Source organism: Indicator indicator, chromosome 15, assembly GCF_027791375.1.
Source record: "Indicator indicator isolate 239-I01 chromosome 15, UM_Iind_1.1, whole genome shotgun sequence".
Classification (NCBI taxonomy): Eukaryota; Metazoa; Chordata; class Aves; order Piciformes; family Indicatoridae; genus Indicator; species Indicator indicator.
In genome coordinates this window covers 19518728-19537730 of record NC_072024.1, presented here as the reverse complement: position 1 = coordinate 19537730, position 19003 = coordinate 19518728, and the positions used below count along the sequence as shown (strand labels likewise).

The 19003-nt window shown below is 57.6% G+C and overlaps 1 protein-coding gene across 1 annotated transcript; it reads left to right on the top strand.

Annotated features, from left to right (window-relative positions):
• Positions 1-5565: 5565 nt before the first annotated feature.
• Positions 5566-17125, top strand: LOC128971841 (semaphorin-3D-like). The gene is made up of 17 exons (XM_054387547.1): positions 5566-5665; positions 10621-10781; positions 11522-11584; positions 11822-11941; positions 12340-12442; positions 12897-13025; positions 13350-13495; positions 13722-13836; positions 13983-14052; positions 14370-14514; positions 14600-14822; positions 14947-15035; positions 15508-15549; positions 15819-15976; positions 16194-16258; positions 16494-16624; positions 16709-17125. Exons 1-17 carry the CDS (start codon positions 5566-5568, stop codon positions 17123-17125), a joined length of 2277 nt encoding a protein of 758 aa, XP_054243522.1.
• The last annotated feature ends 1878 nt before the right edge of the window (positions 17126-19003 follow it).

Here is a 19003-nt window from a genome sequence, read left to right as displayed (position 1 = left end):
GAAAAAGAAGATGAAGCACTCCCTGCCCCATCTCCAGTATTGCCTATCAGCGAAGAACCCCCCCTTGCCTGGCAGCAGTGATGTGCCAAAGGCTGTGCCACCAGCAGCTGGGATCATTCCTCCTCACTCAGGGTGCGTGGTACACTTCAGCAGCAGTGGGTGGCAGAGAAGAGAGATCTGGTGTTAATTGTGATCGTGGGCTTTAATCTCCAGAGGTGGGAGTGTAGGAAGCTGTCTGGAGATGTCCTGGCTGGCAGAGACCCTGCTGGCCAGCCTGGCTGGGTGATGGCAGAGAACATGGGCAAGGCTTGAGCAGCCTCAGCCCCACTCTGCTGTTGAACAATTCCTCCTTTCAAACACTCTGAAGTCTGCTCCCCTCTCTATCTTTAGGGCTCTGCATGTGACCTGTGTTACCGAAGTATTCACTGAAACCCTGCTCTTCCTGCCATTTTGCAGGGCACACGTGGTGCCCTGGTGCCACCCAAGCTCTGGCACTGGCTTTTGAGGTCCCAATTTGTGTCATGCTGCAAGAGCATCACGTCCCTCTCCCACAAACAGCTCAGCACCACAGGCTTTCCCTGCCTCTTGGTCCTGCGCTGGCCAGGCAGCTCTGGGGGAAGGCAGGGCAGGGACTGAGGGCTGGCTTTGTGCTCCTGTTGGAGAAGGACAGCTGCCTCTCCTTGCAGCTGCTGGGGCATCCATCATCCTGTGGGGATGGAGAGAAACAGCCAAAGCCCGGGGCTGAGCAGGGTGGGATTCTGTGCCTGTGAGGGCAGGAAAGCGGACAGGCAGCACCTTGGAAAAAGGGACAGGCACAGGCAGGGGAGCAGACAGAGGCACACAACCACCAGCTGTGCACGATCCCTGTACAGGTAGCCCTGTGACTGCATGGCACAGACCATGCCGCGTGTGCCCAAGTCACCTGCAGATGTGGGGGCAGGGGTGGGCACCAGGCTGAGCCATGGGAAGGTGCAGGAGAGGAAGACATCCCCTGATGGCAGGGCATGGGTGTCCTGTCTACTGGACCTCCTGGCGTGGCTTTGCCCATCAGTCTTTGAGAGGGTGCCCTCCCAGGCAGAGAAGGGACCACCCACACCCAGGGTTTCTGTGTGGGGAGGCAGAACAGTTTCAAGAGCATGAGGCTTGGGTCTGGGAGTCAGGGCTTGGCTGCTCGGGAGCAGCATCAGACCCATGGAGGAGTCTCAGGAGCTTTGGAGGAGCCCCATGGAGCTTAGGGTCTCATCTCCCTAAGTCTCTTCTCTCCCACCCGAGCTCTGGCATAGTGCTTTCATGCACCCCCAGGTAAGGTCACTGTGGCTGAATGTTGTCATGGGGTGCAGCCCCCACTTCTCCCCACCCCATTTCCTCTCTTTGAGGTCCCCCAGCTGCAGGGGCCAGTGTCTCACCCCTGCCCACAGCCTGGCCAGCCCCATGGTGTAACTGAAGAAGGCACTAGGCTGCAAACGGCGTGTGGGGATTAGCTGGGACACAATCGAGCCTGTGAAGGCACTGGAGCACATGTTGGGCTCTGCTGGGCAGGGTGGCAGTGCAGGGAGCTGCTCTTCGTGCTGCAGGGCTGCTGGAGAGCTCAAGTTCTGCAGCTCTTCCCTCTCGGGAGGTGATGCATAAGCCAGATACATCCACAGCCAGGGCCCTTCCCCCTCGGAAATGGAGGCTGTTCCACACTGTTCATGGCACCAAACAGGCATTGCTAGGAGGAAATCAGTGCTTTCATGGATAACCACTTCCCTCCCATACCCTGTGTCTCAGACAGGAGGGGTTTGTCTTCTCCATGTGCTGCTCTCCAGCAAGGGACTTTGTTTTCAAAGGAAAAATCCAGCACCATGCCATGAAATGTGACTGCAGATGACGGCCCAGAGCTCTAAGCCTGTTGGGCTGCTGCAGGTCACTAGTGGAGGGGCAGGGACAGGAGAGCTCAGGGTGACCACTGGAACCAGGCCATTGCTGGAGTGCTGGCACACAGTATCAGTGCTGTGGTGTGCCATGGTGTCACCACCTGTGCCACCCACACCAAGGCACTCCTGGTGACTGCCAGGCCCCCAAAGCAAGGCTTCCACCACCCACATCCCACCCTAGACCCCATGGTGCCTGGAGGATGAAATCTTCACCCCTAGACAGCCCTTTGATCAGCAGCCTGCCCTCATCAGGCACTTCCCTCTCCAAACTGAGATAGAAAAAGCTGCAGCTCAGGACAGTTGATTATTTAAAGCTGTCGGGAGTGTTTAATTTAACCCTGGATTCATCATCTGCAGCTTGTTTCCATCCACCAGGCACCCTGCTCCCCCTTGCAGTGTAAACTCTGCTGCCGCTGAGCTCTTCACCTCCAGGCAGATCTGGGCAGAAGTTTACAGGCAGGGGACATGACCCTGCCATGTGTTTCCCCAGTGCATCCCTGCTCTGACTGGCACAGCGAGGGCTGCCCCACACCAGGGGCTGTGGGCACAGCCAGACTGGGAGCTGCTACTGCAATCTCAGTGGTGTGTCAGGAGTCAGACAGGCTGAGTCCCTCACTGCTGCCTGGCCATGATGAGGAAGGACCATCGAAGTCATGGTGAAAGAATGAGATAGAGGTGAAGCCATTCTTACTGGGAGGTATCATCCAACAGTTCTTTTCCTTGTCCACTTTGAGCCCCTCACCTTTTGTGAACCTGCACCCAGGTCCTCCAGGGTTCTGGGCTCCTCCTGTGTGTGGCTGTAGCTCCTGTCACCATCAAACCTGCCTTTCGCACCCCCAGGGCAAGGAGACCAAGTGCTGGTATAATATAGAGAGAGATAGAAGCGTGCACACCTGCCCTGCTGCCCTGGGCCCCACCACAGGCATGTGGAGCATCCCCAAAGCTCGCCCCATGGACATGCATGAATGTGTCCCCAAGGCAGGAGCTGTGCCCTGCCTGCCATCCAGAGAATCCCAGCCCACTGTGGCATCCTCCAGAGCTCTGGGTCATGAGAAGTTCCTCCCAGGGGTGGCTTACCCCAAACCTAAGCCTAGCACAGGCCCTGGTCCATTTATAGAAAGCTGCAATTAGAGGCCAGCATTTTCCTGAGTCCCTCAGCAACCAAATGCATGTTGGCAAAGAAAATGAAACCCCCCTTTCTCTGATCCTTGGGACAGCAGTGCTTGCTCAGAGTATGGCCACAGGTCAGCAGGAGAGGTCTGGAGAACTCCACAGCACATAGCTGTGCACAGGGAAGAGCTGAAATTGCTGGAGCATCCCTAGGACAGGAAAGACACTCTGCATCTCTGCCTACTGTGAGGGGAACAAAGGCAGTGCTGACTATTAGCTGGTCCCCAGCTTGACTGGTGGATTCCAGCCTGGGACCTCTGTTCTCTGTAATCAGGGGGTCAGGCAATGGGCACTTCACAAATAGCTAAACCTATGGCTTTTGTAAGTTGTGTTTTCCCTAGACAGTGGCAGACCTGCTGAAAAGTCTGCCCAGGAAAGGAGCAGATGGGTTGAGAAAACAGTCCCAGACTGATTGTTGAGGTCCTTTCCAACCCTGACGATTCTATGATCCTAAGACAGAGAACGGCACAGCTGCTACCCTGAGGACACATCCAGGTCCCAGGGTAGTACCAGGTCTCCTGGGGTGGGTGAAGGCTCTGGAGCATGGCAGGCTGTGCAGGCCAGAGCAAGAGCAAGGCAGCAGCCAGGGCACAGAACAGGCTGAAGAGGAGCTATGCTGAGGGGCTGCTCCCCAGCCCAGCCACCAGCTGCTGGGAGGAGAGAAACTCCAAATCCACAAGCATGAAGCTTTCTCCCAAAGCAGAGCTGAGTGCTCTTTCTTGAGGAAAGCAGAGCCCTAGGCAGCTGGGAAGACTTGACTACCCCATCCTTCTGACAGCCCTTCACCAGATGCCAGAAACCACTGGCCAGGAGCCTCTGGCCAGGAATGAGCCAAAAAGCTCATTTCAGATCTCAGCCATGGGACTGGAAGAACTTAATCTGCAACAAGAGGGAGGGGGAGTTAGTCAGAGCTGCCATTTAGGGACCAGGACATTTATAAGCAGGGAAAAGCATCTCAGTTGCCTGAAGGAATTGCTGAGGACTCTCAGGGCAGCCCTGCTCCCCATGTGAGGGGTGGGAGCCAGCAAACAAGGCTGTCAAACCCTGTGGGGCTTGGAAGGAGTGTAAATGTGAGAGTGCTTCCAGCCTGCAGCATCCTGCAGCCAAGGGATGCTGGTGGCCTTGAAGAGCTCTGCAGCGATCAGGCAATTTGCAGAGTGAATGGCCAGAGGGATGCTTTGTGTGGACATACAGCCACAGCTAATGCTGAAGGGGTCACAGAAGTGGCATTTATGGACAGTGCTCCAAAACATTCATTCCCTCTTGAGTATGAGGGACAAGATCTAACCCTAAGATGAGATGAGTATTAGGGATTCCTCACCAGGATCTGGACAAGCACTGGGGTCTGAGCAGGTATTTAGCAGAGGTTGCCCAAGCCCTGAGAGCCTGATGAAGGGTACACTACTTCCTAAGCACTCCTCACCTCTTCCCTCACATCAGTCACTGCCAGGATGCTCAAATCCAAGTGTTCCCTGAGCTCCATGTGCTGCACCATATTTGCCCCCTGGGCAGGCTGTAATAGCTGCTCTTCTGAAGTCCCTGGACATGAAATACACTGGAGCTTCCAGGGGGCAGCTGAGGTAGATTTTCCAGCCACAGCTGCCTTTCCCAGTATCCAAACTGGCCTTGTGAGCACCAGCTGTTCTGCCAGCTCCCAGAGGTGAAGGGTGCAGTGTCTCAGCAGGGGTCAGCATGGTTCGTGGCAATGGAGATATTGGATGGGGCTTTGAGCAACCCAATCTAATGGAAAGTGGGCAAATCTCCTTCATGGCAAGATTATGGTTGGGACTAGAGGATCTTGAAGATCCTGTCTGACCCAAACCATGTTCTAGTTCCATGACTCTGTTCAGACGTCCTCCTCACCCTAGCAGAACCATCACAGACTGCTCATTGAGGTGAGGACAGCCCAGCCAGCAAGACCTCAGCCATGGGCTCCCACTTCCCTCCCAGCCCAGCCAGTTTGGGCTGCTTAAGCTCCACAAGTTCAAGAGAAGCTCTGTCTCCCTCCAAGACCACACTCCTCAGGGATGGTTGGATCCAGGATCCCTGTCAGCTTGCAGGTGCTGTGCCCAGATAACCACGGGTGAGGCGCTTGCAATGGGTGCTGCAGGGTCCCAGGCTGTGCCTTGCCAGCCCAGCATGCCAAGCTCTCTGTGATGTGACCTCCCCTGGCAGCAGCCTGCCCAGCAGCCCTGGCTCATTTTGCAGTGCTGGGGGTGTGCTAGGGGCTGGCCTTTTACTCTTGGAGACTTCTCTGCACCAGGCAGCTGGCCTAAAGCCTTCTAGAGGACAAGCTGTCACTTGCCATCCCTTGAGCACCCTTCCCAGCTGGGGGCCCGGAGGTCCCGACCCACACACAGCCCACCACAGTGCAACCTCCCCCATTTTCTGCTTGCAGCTGGCAGTGGAGGTGACAACTCATCGCTGGACCATGGTGCTGTGAGGCTGAGCTGTCCCTTCCCCACTGCTAAGTGCCAGGATGCCCCTTGCCGTGCTCCTCCTCTGCCTTCTCCTCCAGCAGCCAGGCAGCAACAAGGCATGGAAGCAGCACGCCCCTCGCCTTCGTCTGGCCTACAAAGGTAAGGGTGGGTTTCCTCTGGGATCTGCACCTTGCCTGGGAGGGCTGGGAGAGGCTCCTACAGACAGGGAGTACAAGGGTGGCCAGGGCTCCAGAGGGGCAATCAGTAGTCCTGGAGTTGTGGCTTCAACATCTCCACGTGTTTGGTTCTGCGGATATTTCACAGAGGCAGCTCCAGGCATGGCTACGGAGTGTGCTGCACCAGTGCTGCTGGCACCAGGGAAAAGGGCTGAGCAGGGAACACTGGGACCAGAAGGGTTGTCTCCTTCTGCTCAGGCTCACTCTGGGCATCCTGTGGTGTGTCCTGGGCTGGAGCTGACTTGGTCAGTCCCAGGTTAACATCCCTGTCTTCGTGCTGACAGTACAATGGGGACACTGAGCCCCAGGCAGTGCTGCTGGCCCCTTCCCCTATCTCCCACCAGCAGATCATTTCCCTTTCACCCTTCATCTATCTTGTCTGTTTAGTTTAGGATTTCTTCAGTTTGCTCTTGTGCCTGACGCAATGTGGGACCTGCTCTTGGTGAGCTGAAGATGCACCAAGAGCAGACTGACAGATAGCACAGGACACAGCCCAGCAGAGAAGGGCAAAAAGGGAGCTTCTAGGGAAAGGGTCTCTGTGGAGGAATGACCTGAGCAGTTAGAGCAGAGCCCTGTTTGTCTGGCAGCTGGTCACCCTGCCATGGACCTGCAGCAGGGACTTGGCTAATTTATCTACTTTCAGCTTCTGCTGTGTGAAGATGAGCAAGCTGCTTTGAAGGAGGGCAGCTCAGCACATCCTCAGTGCTGCTCTGGCCATGACAGTTGGCAGGGCTCAGCCAGCTCTCCTCTTCAGCAGTGATGTAGCAGCGCAGCTCCCCATGGGCATCACACTCTGGGGCCATCCTCTTGGCCTACTCCACCACCCTGAGCACTTTCTCTGTAGGTGGGGACAGACAGCAAGATGAAAGATGCCCCCAGCGTGTGGCTGGAGAGTGCTGGACCTCTCAGGAGTTCAAGAGATCACTGTGGGAAGATGACCCCACAGCTCAGAAAGACTCTGAAGGATCTGCCTTTCCTTGGAGCCTGAGTAGGCAGAGCAGGGCTGCTGGGGCAGCAGGAACAGAGGAACTGCTGTCCTCAAAGCCCTACAGTGTGCTGGGGCCAGACATGCCAAAAGCCCTCAAGCCTTGGGCAGAGGCAGAAGAGGAAGCTCCCAGCATCAGGAGGGCTCAAGGACAACGTGAACAATTGCAGGGGATGTGACTCATGGACAGCACGGGGCAGGTTCAAGGACACAATGCCTTGAGAAGTTTAGGTTTAAAAACCCCTAGAAAAAAAATAAATAAAAGGAGGCCTTTGAGAGTCCTTCTATGGGATCAGCCCCGCCCTCAGATCCCAGCATGGGATCCCAGGCAGGCAGAGCCTCGGTGGGGCAGGGGCAGAAGACGCAAGCAGGCTTGGGAGGAGGAAATTACAGCATCGAAGGCTGGGAGAGCAAAGGAAGGATGGGGCAGGGGGCACAGGGCCAGGAACAACAGCAGCGGCTCCCAGCCAGGTTTCTGATGGCATGGCGACGGCGGCGGCTCTGCCAGAGGCAGCCTGCGGGTGACCTGGGTCAGGCCAGGTCAGCCTCATGCTGCCCCTGTTGCGCCGCGCTGCCTTCTGATGCCACAGAGCGGTGCAGCCATGCAGTGAGACCAGGGCAGCCTCCCAGCTCCCTGCTCTGTGAGGACCCAGGGTAGCACAGTTAGGAGTTGGCAAATGGGTCTCCTGCCAGCCTTTGATCTGCATCCAGCCCAGCCAGGCAGGACGCAGAAGCCATCACCACGCAGCATGTGCTCGGGAGGGCAGGAGGCTGGTGGGTCTCTGGCTATCCGCACCAAAAGCTGCGCTGGCACTTTCCTTATCAGCCAACAGCAGTGGGGGGGCTGGAGCCTGACTGAGCACCAAGCTTCCCCTGGACTTCAGGGATCTCCTCCGTGGTGTGCTCTGCTGGGGGAAGGGGAGAGGACAGCCCTCTGCACAGCCGGGCTGTGACCCCAGGAAGCCCAGGGTCACCCTGCAACTGAGGATGCTGTAGCTAAGGGGCAGGCGGAGGTGATGGATGGGACAAGGTGGTTGCAGGGGTCCCGACAATGAAGACAAACACCGTGGCCTTGGGAGATAGTGAACACAAAGGAGAGGATGTTTCCCGGGGCTCACCCAACACTTTAGCCATCCTGCAGCTGCTGCAGGCACTGCATGGTTCCCTGCCTCCAGGGCTAGGGATTGGATGCAATGCTATGTGCATACAGCTGGACTGGGGGGAGAAGAGACTGATTTGTGAGCGGCAGCTTCCTGCCTACAGGGTCTGGGTCCGCAGTATTCAATGTCTCCTTAGTGAGGAAGTGAACCATGCCACCGAGTTAGGCTCAGAACCTCATGGCCATTAACCCTGCCAGAGATCTCATGGTGGAATTAAGGCAGGGAGTCCTTCCTGGGTCCTCCTACATACAGCCACAGCCCCAGGGAAGGATCCTTCATCATCCTGCCTGATCTTGTCCTCAAATGCAGGGCCAGGGCAGGTCAGAGGATGACCAACAAGTGACATTCCCTGGAATTAGCCTTGTCTCCACTCTGCTTAATTACACCCTTGTACTTACTAGATGAACTCTGGACCTTCTCTCCTGCCCCAGCTCAATTCCCCAGTGTCCTGCCTAATGTGTCCCACTGGATCAGGCAGGTCCCAGGAGCACTGGAAGGTACAGGAGGGTGGGTGATGTGCAGCAGCCCACTGGGGACTCAGCAGTGACAATGGCTTGCAGGCAGGAATTCAGCTGTTACTCCCATTCAGATGGTGGGAAATGGCTTGGAAATCTGCCCCCTCTTATCCAGAGCATCCAGATGAGAGCTCGTGTGTGTGTGTAAGGGGGATGAAGTGAGGCTGTGCACAAGCGCTGTGGGAGCAGGAGGAGGCCAGGATCTCCCTGACACAGCTGGGAGCTGCTCCTGACAGAGGAGGATTTGCATCCCACAGTAGCCAGAGCTCCCATGGAGGGGAGGGGAGGAAAGGGAGAAGGAAGTGCTAGCTGTGAGCGAGTGTGGCGTGGATCCAGGCAGGGACCCTGCCCACTGCCTGTGGCCCAGCAGGGCCTCCCCCTGCCGGGATGAGCGACGTCAGTGCCATTTCCAGCTTGCAAGCACTGGCCCTGCTTCCCCTCTGCCCTGGAAACAGGGTGGAAGGAAGAGAGACACAACCTCCTGGGTCTGTGGGTCCCCTTTGAAGGGAGCCATGCCCCTGCCCACGTACACCCCACCTGCGCCAGCAGCTGCACGTCCACCACTGGCCAGCACCAGCTGCCTCTGACTGCTTCCTTCCCTCAGTTCATGACACACTGCTTCAATCCACACGATTTGGGGCAATTTCTCAGCTTGGATCTTGCAGATCACCTCAGGTTTCCAGCTGCACTCTACCTCCCTCCAGTCCCGATCCAGCAGCAGCCCATTCCCATCTTCCCTTCCCATGGTCCTATTTCTTCACCTTTCCTTGCACAGCATCAAAGCTAAGAGCAGCCATGACAGCCCAGCCAGGCTTCACCCTGTCCCTAGCCAGATCCCACTACTGTGGAAGAGGAAAGCATTGTGGTTTGATTTCTGGAAGCTCTAGGGCTTGCCTCAGTGCTGGTTTCCCCTGCCTTGATCCCTGGGAGCAGGCACTGGCTGGGGTGGCAGCTGCTGTGATCCTGTGTCCCACAGGATGCTCACCCCAGCAGCCAGCCCCAAAACCTGGCACTGCATGTCAAGAACAGATGTAGGCCCCTGGGATGCTGTTTCAGGAGTGGTTAGGCAGAACACAAGAGCTTATTGTCCCTCTTGCACACTCACATGGCTGCAACTGTACTGGAGGGGCCATGCTAGCCGCCACCAGGCGTCTGTGCAGGAGGAGCTCCTGCCAGAAGAGCAGAGCCTTTCCTGCTGCCCGGCTCCACTCCCCGTGGAGCATGCTGGGTCCATGGCACACTTTCCCCCTTGGCAAGGTGCCCCAGCAGTGCCAAAGGGGTGCTCTTAAAAGCCCTTTTCTTGAGCCAGTCTAATGCTGTGTTTAGGCTGTTTCAGGATGTAGCAAGAGCCCTGAGCAACCTGATCTGCTTGAAGATGTCCCTGTGCATTGCAGAGGGGGTGAACTAGGTGACCTTTAAAGGTCCTTTCCAACTCAAACCAGTCTATGATTCTATGACTCTGTGAAATATGGGATGGTGGCTGCAGGGCCAGGTGGCACCCAGGACACAGCTAAGGACTTCCCTTCCCAGCTCCTTAGGCCAGGGACAGGCCATCCATCTGTCTGTCTCTATGCACCCATCCTGTGCATGGGGTGAAGCCCAAAAGCCAGCAGACACTTCATAAACCAAAAGGCTTGGAGGCTGGCAGAGGAGAGAGGAGTCCAGGCTGGGCTGTGGCAGCTGTGTCTCCATACAGTCTCTATTTGGAGGGATGCTTTGTCTCAGCAGATAGCCCAAATCTTTTTTATGAAAACACTCCTTCATCTGAAGCCCAGGGAAATCCTGTTGGGAGTTACAGCAAGCAAATCTCTTCAATTCTCAGCCCTTTCCCCATGGTTTTGGGATATAGAGTCTTTGGGGCTCCAAGAGCTCCTCTGAAAGGCTGGAAGCTGAGCAACCTGGGCTCCTTGGGCTGGACCACTCTCCTGCCCTGCACCCTGCAAACCAGCCCAGCTCAGGGCAAGGTCAGGGTAGTTTTCCTCTTTGTATGGATGTGTCACTGTTTCCTCCAGGTGGGCTCATGGGAGGAGGCTTCATGATGAGCTTTGGGGCATCAGGGGTGGTGGTTTGCTTCTAAGGCAGTAATAGGAAACTCGAGTTCCCATGGGGCAGGGGTGGGTGGTCAGAGGTGTCCCAGAGAGCGGGAGCATCGGGTCTCCAGTTGCTTGTTGTGTTGCTCATGGATGGTCTTCTCTTTCTCCCATCTTGTGCTCCTCAGATCTGCTGAAATCCAACAGCTCTCGCCTGTTGCTCGCCTCAGGGGACAGGATGGATTTCCAGGCTGTCTTGGTAGATGAAGACAGGGGCTGGCTGATGGTGGGAGCAAAAAACCATGTCTTCCTGCTCCATTTGGACCATCCCAGCAGAGAGCCTGAGAAGGTCAGCGCTGGGAGGAGGGTGTGAGCATGACCCTGGCCAGGCTGGTCTCTTCCTCCCTGGGAGCCGCTCCTTGTTCCAGTGCCGAGGCGTGGAGGTGGTTCTGCTTGAGCTGGGCTCTGACACCACTGGGGACACATTTACACCAGGATGTCTCAATCAGTGGGGTCAACCCATCCCTGGCCATGTCAAGCTCTGCTGGGACAGGCCGACGCCAGGGAGGGACAGGGTGGTTTACCCAGGAGAGGAGACCTGGGTGGACCCCGGGTATGGGTGGAAGGGTAGTGCCCAGAACCCTGCTATCACACCTAGCCCCTGCTGCTGCTGCAAGAGCTGCAACAACCCCAGCAGTGAGTCCACTAATGTCATCCCAAGACATCCTGCTGGCAGGGTGCACAGCTGGAGCCCAACAAAGGGAAGGCCATTAAGGCGCTGCAGCCTGGGTTCCCACGGCCAACATCCAGGAGAGCCTGCCCAGGGCGTGCCCTGGCCCACCCAGGCTCTGTCCCCACGCCAGGTTTGCTCTCAGCCTGCTTGGCAGGCTGCCTGCTGAACTCGGCCAGACCCTGGGGAATCAAGGGGGTGTCAGACCCATTGCAGAGCACCCCCATGTCCTCATCGTGTGCCTGAGCCTGGCAGTGCCTTCTGGCCAAGCCCTGTTCCCACCAGTGCCTGCAGGAGCCAGCCAACCCAGGGGGATGAATGAAAGCAGGGGCTGCATGGGAGGGGTCTGTGTGTTGCAGATTTTCTGGCCAGCCTCCAGGGAGCAGGTGGAGCACTGCCAGCTGGCAGGGAAGAATGTGGAGGTAAGCAGGGCTGGCAGCCCTCAGATGGCAGCCTTTGGGGATTTGCCTTGGGGATTCAAAACTCACACCACCCCAAAAGGGAGTCTTGGAGTCTGCCTGAGATCAGGGTGCTGAGCCGGCCAGAGTTAAGGGGAGGATCTGTCTGGGCTCCTGCATCCCAACCATACATACCATGGGGCTGGGTGTGAGTGCTCAGACCCGGGCTCAGCTCATTAACTGGCATCTCCCCTTGAGCAGACGGAGTGTGCCAACTTCATTCGCCTCCTCCAGCCCTTCAACAGGAGCCATGTGTTCGCCTGTGGGACTGGCTCCTACCAGCCTGTCTGTGCCTTCATCCAGCTGGGAGCCAGGAGCAAGGTGAGGGACACCGTGTCCAGCCACATCCCATAGGATCACAGAATGGCTTGAGCTGGAAGAGACCTTAAAGATCATCTAGTTCCCATTGCCATTGGCAGGGACACCTACTAGGTCAGGTTGCACAAAGCATCCTGGTCTTACACATTTCCAAAGATAAGGTGTCCACTTCCATTTCAGTGTCTCACCACCCTTATAGTAAAGTACTCAATATCCCCATTGCAGAAGGTGGCAGGAGACCCCCCAGTGCCAAGGGTGCCCCATAGGGATGGGACTGGCTCCTGCCATCCCCCTTAAGGGACCCACTCAGTGCAGAGCTGATCTCCCCAGCCTCGTTCTCCACATGCCCAGCTGGTTTCCAGCCTCCCACTAGGCTGACACCTCTCCTTTGGCTCCGTCAGGGTCCTGGGGCTCCCCCCATGCAGTTGGTGACCCACTCCTTGGAATCAGGGCGAGGACGGTGCCCATATAGCCCCCATGAACCCTTCACAGGACTCCTTGTTGGTAAGAGGGAGCTGGAAGCACAGGAGATGCTGGAAGGTGGGAGTGCTGGGAATGGTCTGTGCTGGGAGGCACCGGCAGTGGTGCCTGCTGTGTGTGGCTGTGGTCCTGTGCTGGTTCCTGAGCGGGTGGGAGTGAGGGAAGCCACCCCATCGAGCCTGGTCGTGCCCTAGCTCACCCCTTGTGGTTCCTACACAGAATGGTGAGCGCAGGCTGAGATGGAGTGGAATACACATGGGTTATGTGGTGTCACCAGCCTGCCCAGCTCCTACCAGCACTGTGGAAGGGCTAGGGGAACTGAGAGCTAGAAACCATACTGAGTCATGGGTATGGAGAAGGCTCCCAGGCAGGCTGTGCTACCTCTACTCTCCCTGAACCTTCAATGACACAAGGGCGTCCTGCCAGTGAATCTCCTCCACCGTACCCCAAATCATCCACACTCCCTCTGACCCTGCAGGTGGGGAGCTCTATTCCGGCACCTCCAGTGACTTCATGGGCAGCAGCGCCGCCTTCTTCCGGACCTGGGTCCATGGGGCTGAGCAGAGCTACATCCGGACAGAGCAGAACCAGGACCACTGGCTACATGGTAGGAGCTGGGGGACCCATAGGGCTTGGGGATCTCCTATCTGCTGGAGAGAGGCTGTGGCCAGCACTGGAGCCAGAGCTCAGTGGTCTGGCCCCTTCTCTCTGGAGACAAGCACTGACGAAGCCTCTGGTGGGACCCATGCTCCAGCACACACTCTGCAGCCTGAGCACCAGGAAAGGGGCTCTGCCTTCTGGGTCGCAGGGTCTCCATGGGGCACTCTGCATAATCTCAGCAGCTAACACTCCTCCCAAGGGCTTCCAGGGGCAGTACAGTGGAAGCAGATTAGGGCACAGGGCCACACTGCACTGCTCCTTTCCCCTGCAGAGCCTGCGTTCGTCGGTGCCTATGCCATCCCTGATACCTACAATCCCCATGACGACAAGGTCTACATCTTCTTTCGTGAGACAGCCATGGAAGCTGGGCAGTGGGAGAGGCAGCACATCCATGCCAGGGTGGCCCGGGTCTGCAAGGTCAGTCACCACAGGCCTGTGGTGTCCCACCAGGTGGGCTTTCATCCTCTTTGGGTCACAGGGCACTCCAAGCAGGGGTCAGCAAAAGGCATGGGGGTGTCACCACACACCCACCACAGAGCAGAGGGCTTAGGACCAGGGGTGTCCTGCTGTGGGGATGGAAAAGCATGCAGTGGTGGGGAGGCTTGGACAGACTGGCCTGAGCTTGGCTGTCGGTGCCTGGCAGAACGATGTTGGAGGGAAGCACAGCCTCATCAATCGCTGGAGCACGTTCCTCAAGGCCCGCCTGGTGTGCTCCATCCCTGGGCCCCAGGGCACTGAGACTCACTTCGACCAGCTTGGTGAGTGCACAACTGGCTGTGCAGCCAGGAGCAATACTGCTCCACCACAGATGCTGCTTCCAGTATGTCCCAGGGAGGTGGGCATTGCATCGAGGATGCCCACCTGCATCGCCTGGGCTCCTCACCTTCACCCCTCTCTTTTGCAGAGGATGTTTTCCTCCTGCGCACCCGGGACCCCCAGAATCCTCTTGTCTTTGGTCTTTTCACGGTTTCCAGGTGAGCAGGGCTCTGGCTTGTCCGTGCTTGGGGCAGTCCGGCCCCCACCCCTTGTAGTGCTGCTCCAAAGTGGGGACAAGGGCAGGACCAGCACCCGGCTGGCAGAAGAAGGGCCAGCGGCCATTTCAGTGCTTCTCCTGACGATGGTTTACCAGTCCGGGCTGGACTGGCTGTGCCAAAGTGACTCCTGTCACCCTCCGGTGCTGTGCATGACTGCAGGGCTGGCAGGGGCCGGTGTGTGCTCAAGGATGTGGTACGCAGAGCCCTGGTCCCTGCGGAGCAGCAGGGAATCTGATTACTCCACGCCCTCCCCACAGTGGTGTCTTCAGCGGCTCTGCCGTCTGCATCTACTCCATGGCTGCTGTGAGAGCTGCCTTCAGTGGCCCTTTTGCACACAAGGAAGGGTTCGACTACCGCTGGGTGGAATACAAGGGCCGCGTCCCCTATCCCCGCCCCGGCACGGTAAGGAGCTGGGGCGCACGGGTGGACGGAGCAGAGTGGGCTGGCCTGGCCCTAACGCGGCTCCCCGTCCCATGTTACCATGCAGTGCCCTAGTGAGACGTACGACCCGCTCCTGCAGTCCACCAAGGACTTTCCCGACGAGGTGATCAGCTTCATGCGCACCCACCAGCTGATGTGGGAGCCGGTGTACCCACAGGGCCGCCAGCCCGTCCTGGTGAGGGTCGATGTGCCCTACCGGCTGCGGCGGCTGCTGGTGCACCGGCTGGAGATGGAGAGCCGGCACTACGACGTGCTGTTCCTCGGCACAGGTGCGTGGAAACTCACCCCGGTGCTGGGAATGCTGCCACCACAGGGCAGCTTGCATGGCACAGTGGTTCTGGCAGCTCCAGTTTTGCCCAGCCGTGGCAGCTCCTCCTTCTGCTCCGTTCACAGACGAAGGTAAAGTCCTGAAGGTGGGGCTGGCCAGTGGGGTGAGCCGTGGCACCGAGGTGATCAGCCTGGAGGAGATCAGTGTCACCAAGGTACAGGAGGCCAGGGCTGGACTATGGTAGCTGGACCATGCTGCCTCCCCTTGCTCCAGCGGCATCCTGCCTGCTAGTTCCTGTGGCAAGTCTCTGGCCTCTATCAGGGAGGTCACTGTCCTCACTGTGAGTGGCTTGAGATGCTGTTAGCATGGAGGGAAGCTGGGGGATTGGAGCCAAGCCATGTCCCAGCTCTCAATCCACTCCCTTTTTGGGGGTGAGGGTGGCACACTGAGCCCTAACTAAAATGGGAGGGTTGAGCCCAGGTTTGAAATCACAGGCACCAGGCAGTGTGGTCCACAGTGACCAGGGCCAACCCAGGGTGCTTGCATGGAGCTGGTGGAGCTGAGAACAGAGACCTGGGCCAGGGCTGCAGCCCCCTGCCACCCTGGGGTGGCACCCATCCCATCTGGCAGGCTGGGGCAGCCAGAAGAGTGGGACACAGCTGCAGCATCCTCTCCCTCCCCTCCAGGTGCCTTCTCCCATCCTGGACATGAAGTTATCGCTGAAGCGGGTGAGTCCTCCCTCTTGCTTCTTCCTGAAGCAGCCAAGGGGCAGGGCACAGAGGACAGCTGCCCCCAGCCCCTCTGCCTGGGTCCCTCAGCCCCAAGGCTTGCATGTTTAGGGAATGAGCACCTGCCAGGGCAGGCTGGGAGATGGCAAGCTCTGCTGCCCAATCCCCATGTCTCCCAGTACCCCCACCCCAGCACAGGGCACATTTTCTAGCTAGCTCTGGTTTCCAGCCATGGGCACTGACTGCCACCTTCCTGCTTGCCCGAGCAGCAGGAGCTGTTTGTGAGCAGCACCCATGGGCTGCTCCAGCTCTCCCTGTACCGCTGTGAGCTCTACGGCCAAACCTGCACTGACTGCTGCCTAGCCAGAGACCCATACTGCACCTGGGACAGCAAGACCTGCGTCCCTCACCTGCTCACTGAGAAGAGGTGAGTGCCCAGCCTGCTGACCCCCTGCAAAGGGATGGCATTTGGAGCAGCGAAAGGCAAGCCCCCTGCCAGGGAGCTTTATCCACCAGCTCAGATGCCTGCTGCCACCCTACCTGCCTGACCCCCTGCTCTCTCCTTCTCCCTGAGTGCTGTGCTTTGGAGGGGTCTCACACCCTGAGGCAGATGCCACCACACAGCTCTGTCTGCTCTCCCACAGACGTGCTCGCTGCCAGGATGTGCTGAAGTCTGACGTGCTCAGTCAGTGCCAGGACACCACAGAGGGTGAGTGCCAGCCCCAGCCCCTCTGAGAAGCCAGCTCTGCCCAGGGCCTGGCAATGCCAAGGAATGTGGGCAGCATAGCACTGGGAAACCAGTGCCCACCAGCTGCATCAGCACCATCCACCACAGACACTGTGCTGCCCCCATGGTGGATGCTCCATGCTGCCCTCCTTCCTTGCCTACCACACAGTTTCCACCAAGGTACTCACCCCTTCCCATGTTCCATCCCCTCCTCCAGGAAGCACTGCCATGGAGAAGCTGGTTTTTGGGGTGGAGAAGAACTCAACCTTCCTGGAGTGCCTGGCACGCTCCCCACAAACAACTGTGCGGTGGCTGGCGCGGCGTGGTGAGGAGAGAGGCCTGAGTGAGGTATGGGCGGCAGGGCAGTGGGCATGAGGTTCAAGAGTGGCTTGGTCCCCAGGAACCTACCCATGGTGCTCTTTTTCACCCCAGGTCAGGAACAACGGCCACTTCTCGGTGCTGGAGCAAGGGCTGCTGATCCGCCAGCTGGCAAGGGAGGACGCGGGCACCTACGAGTGCCAGGCAGTGGAACGTTCGTTCTCCCGGCCCCTCACCCGATACAGTCTCCGTGTCATCAGGCACGAGGCCATGGAGGTGCCATCTTACAGACAGAGCAAGGGAACCGAGCCTGGAGCAACCCACCAGAGCCCCCGGCCCCGGATTGACCTACACCCGGGCTACAAGGGCTTCCCACGGGTCCTGGGGGCACCAGGCACCAGCCTGGATGTCTACTGCAATGCCCTGCGGCTCCAGGAAAGGCAGCGGCAGAAAGCCTGGCACCAGAAGTGGCAGCACTCGTCCCCAGACAGCAAGAACAGCCGGGTGCGGAGGCACCCCCAGCCCCTGTGAGGGGGCAGAGGGAGCAGGGGCCTCGCTCTCTCTGGGGCCCTTCTCTCATGCAGGCATCAGCTCTGAGACGCCTCTCAGCTTCCCATCTCGCTGTTACTACCTCAAACCCTGCCAGTCTCTGCTGCCTCTCCGTGCCCTATAGGGCACACTGGGGCCAGGGCACACAGCCCACACTGGCTCTCTGAGACTCAAAGCTCTTTACGCCCTGCAGAATATTTATTCTCCTTATTTTCCCCTGGCCCTCAATGACGATTGTTATCAGCAGCAACAATAAGCTCAGAGGAGAGAGAAGGGGAACAGCCAGCTCTCACAAATGGCTCTGACACCCAGCAGCATCCAGCCCAGCCATGGACATCCTTACAGCCAGCCTCCCTCCCCGCTGGAGGCTGCAGCCCTGGCAGTGTGGTGCCCCAGCTGGGTACCCACAGAGCCCAAACACCGTTGGAGGCAGCAGGGTACAGCTGCTTGCTGAGCCTGGGTTCCAGCCATGGGGCACTTGTGGTTTGCAGAGATGCCTATGGCCAGCTCAGCTCTGATCCACTTCAAACCACAGCACTTTTCAACTTTTTGGCATTTATTAAAAAAAAAAAAAGAAAACAACCAACCAAAACAAATAAAAGAAGAGGGAGCAGCAGCAGGCAGTTATACCAACTTACAATTTATTTTTTTTTTTTTAAAAAATGACATGAAACACAAGTAAAAATAAATACATCGTATAAACAACAAATTGTTCAAAGTCTCTGTTCTGGGAGATCAGGCGAGCATGTCCCGTTCAACAGAGAGAAGAGGGAAGCACAAGATCATGCGTGGGGCCAATCGACCAACCCACCCTGCTAGCAACACTCCTCTTTTCCAACCACAAAAAGACAGGCCACAAACTAAGGTGGTAGTTAAAAAAGCAAAGAAACACACGCACACACAAAACAAAACAAAACCAAACCCCAAACCAACCAAACAACCCCAAACCAACAGAAAAACCCAAATGAGACTCAGTGATGGATTCCTTCAGGCTCCCGTGGGTCTGCCCAGGACTCCAGCTCCAAGCCAGGTGCCACCGAAATGGGAGGCACATAGCAGCTGCAGGCAGTGGGTGGTGGTCCAGGAGGTGGCAGAGGTTGCTCTCCCTCACTGGCACCATTGTCCCTTCAAAGGGAGTGCTTGCTCTGAGTTCAAGGAGCCATCATCTGTCATCTAGCTGGACTACATTCCCCTTTTAACCTCTGCCCCCCGCCCCAGCCCTCCCTCCCAGCCCAGTCCTTCCAAGTCTGAATTAACAAAATTCATCCCAGAACGGCAAGAAAACATCAGCTGTGAACACTTTTGCTGTACTTGTTCCCTCCTGGCTCGGAAGCCACCCACAAACCAACAGCAATTCTCCTGGATTCAGCAGTTTGCTGACATCATTAAGCCAAAACACACACTACTGCTAGTGAAGCCTGCATGGAAACACCATCCTCTGCTGGATGGAATATTTGCTTTCTGTGAGTACCTGCACCCACCCCATCAACCTTCCAGGCATGCTGGGAGGCCAACGTGCCCATGATCCTGCCCAAAAGAGACCAGACTCAACTGTGATGCCCCCCAACCCACAGCCCCCTATGATGCTCCAAGAGCTGCACCAGCAAGAAGGCAACAAGGCCACCAAGACTGGGGCACACGGCAGCCACAACCCCGCCCTGTTCCCACCACACTATGTCCCGCAGTGGTACCCAGCCTTCCCCCCACTGTCCCCACGTGTGGGGACCTCTCATCGAAGGTCTGGGGACTGGGTGCCAAGGTGTAGGGCAGCTGGCCACCCCCTGAAGCCTCTGCAGTTCTGCCCCAGCCTTAGAGCATTGCTCAGAGATCTTCCTTAGTGTCCAAAAACCTTAGTGGAGG